The sequence below is a fragment of the Glandiceps talaboti genome, chromosome 14 (assembly GCF_964340395.1).
Source record: "Glandiceps talaboti chromosome 14, keGlaTala1.1, whole genome shotgun sequence".
NCBI lineage: Eukaryota > Metazoa > Hemichordata > Enteropneusta > Spengelidae > Glandiceps > Glandiceps talaboti.
This window is the reverse complement of record NC_135562.1, coordinates 9,213,135-9,215,587: the sequence shown is the minus strand read 5'-3', so window position 1 is coordinate 9,215,587 and position 2,453 is coordinate 9,213,135. Positions and strand designations below refer to the sequence as shown.

The window sequence follows — 2,453 nt, the reverse complement described above, 5'->3', positions numbered from 1 at the left end:
CATAATTTAATTTGTTCCAAGAGTTAGTAGACAGCAAATTTTGTCTTGCCTAGTAGGGGTATATGTTCTTTTTTGAAATATAGGCTTTAAATTTGATCATTTGATAAATATTTCTATTTTTTGAAATTGAATAACAGGAGAAATGGTGGATGTAGCTTATTTAAAAATAAGAGGTAACAGTTAATGTAGTCTTGAAGACACTGCACTTGCAACACAACAACTTTTTTATACGTTCATATCCTGGAAGCAATTTTTGTCTGTCTATATATCTGTTTTAACTTGATCAGCAATTTGTTTCCCACTTGCTTGTGTCCTATATGACTTTCTGTTTTCGACCCCCCCCCCGAAATCAAATGGTTTACCCCTGATACGCATCGTAGAATTATGCACAAACTTGTCTTGTAACTGTTGAAGCAGTGTGCATCGTTATATGGGATAAATTTATGTAAGCTACAGACAGGCCGGTGAGGGTACCGGTGTAACGACACGACGTATCAGTACATTGTTAGGGCCCGGGCGTATATGAAGTAGGAACATGGCCACAGTGGACCGAAGTGGATATGGACGTACGCTTGAGCCGAAATACGGTGTTGTTACAGGTGGTACTCGGGGCATCGGCTTTGGAATTGCTCAGAAACTTGCCGCTGATGGATTCAACCTGATACTGGGCTATAACGCTAATGATGACGCTGCTCTGGCAAGTAAGGCCAACTTGGAGTCACGTTACGGTGTACAAATATACACTGTAAAGGGCGACGTGGCGGAAGAGGCGACGATTACTGCCATCTTCGAATGTGTGGAAAAGCATTTTGGAGGCAAGTTACACGCATTTGTTCACAATGCTGGTCTTTATCTCGGTTTCACTACCAAACCAGAGAGCGACCAAGCCAAGAAAGCTGCTGGGTATCCCACTGGTCATCTCGACGGCAACTTTGCACAGTGGGACTACTACCAAAACGTCTATCCGAAATGTTTTCTGAAATGCGTTGCAAAATGCATGGAATATATGGAAGACGGGAAAGGCCGTATCGTTGCCATCTCTACTCCAGGTTGCAACGTGTGTCAGACACCTCGCCCAGGGTCCTTTATCACGGGACAGGCGAAGGCTTCAATGGAGTTCTTTGTCCGGTACATGTCGCTAAGACTGGCGGAAAGACGAATATCCGTCAACTGCGTTATTCCAGGTTATGTGAAAACCGACGCCTGGGAGGCTCTACGCCAGTCGGAGAAATCAACGGACCCAGATGACGTAGCTATTAAACTTACACCTATGAAAATGTGGGGTGACCCTAGCGATATTGGCGAAGCTGTCGCCTTTCTTTGTTCTCCAAAAGCTTCCTTTATCACCGGAACAGCTCTACCAGTAGACGGCGGCCTGCATCTGAAATAAACTGACCACCTAAATGTGTAACTTTTGATAACATTCGTCAATACAATCAAACATTCTATTGATTTACATGTAATTTTTTTTTGTATAAAGTGCGACGAGTGTCGTGAACAAACACAGACAGACTGAATCAAAGATCTACCGGTGATTATGTTGTTTCTATCAAGGACATCATCCACAAAAACGACAATGCAAATTCCACAGACGTGTTCACCAAAACAGAAGATTTGGTCATTGGTTTACATGTATGTGTCTAACCACAAACAACGAATCTGTTGTCACAGTGATGTTCAAGTGTGACCATTTAAAATTCGTGATAGAAAACAACAGATAACTCCGTGTATTATATCAGCATGGCCTTATCTAAGATAAACCTACGGATTATTATTAGCCACTGTGGGAGAGGTCTAATCTCCCTTTCCCAAGCTTTAGGGCAGACTGGTAAACCCGGACCGATGACGTCATTTGTCTATATCTAAGGGAAATGAAAATGTAACTGTTTATTTTATGTTTATGACTATTATCGTTATCCTACTTGTATAGTATAGTATAGTATAGTATATTTAATTTGCCATGAAATAATGTAAGACGTACATTATCTAGAGTAAAAAAACTACAGAAACAACAAGAACAATGATAATAGATAATCACAACTATAAATAAAACACTAAACTAAATACAAAGATAATAATGGATTATGGTTAGGCGAAGCCCCTAGCCTAACACGTCAACAAAAGGTTAGCCCTATGTGATCGATGAGGGCGCACAGTACAGGGATACTGGGATACTAGTATACGAGTACAATTATGCAGTAGATACATACAAAACAACCCAAGTTTTAGCTATTTATGCGAAGCTTCGAACACTGTGAGAGAGTCTAGGTTCGAACCCGCCAGTCGGCTGGGTTTGATTAAATTTACCACGCTGTAAGTATAAGAAAAGTGTCGTTCAGTTTGACTCTACCGAACAACGCAGGTTTTCCCCGGGTACTCCGGTTTCCTCCTGCATTAACACTGAACTTTCCTCCTGTTATTGGGCAATGCCTGTTGGATGGTTAATAAATAAA

At 41.2% G+C, this 2,453-nt stretch overlaps 1 protein-coding gene across 1 annotated transcript; it reads left to right on the top strand.

The window, feature by feature from the left end:
* The first annotated feature begins 535 nt into the window (after positions 1-535).
* On the top strand, positions 536-1,390 carry LOC144445221 (enoyl-[acyl-carrier-protein] reductase [NADPH] FabL-like). Its single transcript, XM_078134764.1, has one exon. It carries the CDS (start codon positions 536-538, stop codon positions 1,388-1,390), a length of 855 nt encoding a protein of 284 aa, XP_077990890.1.
* Positions 1,391-2,453: the final 1,063 nt, after the last annotated feature.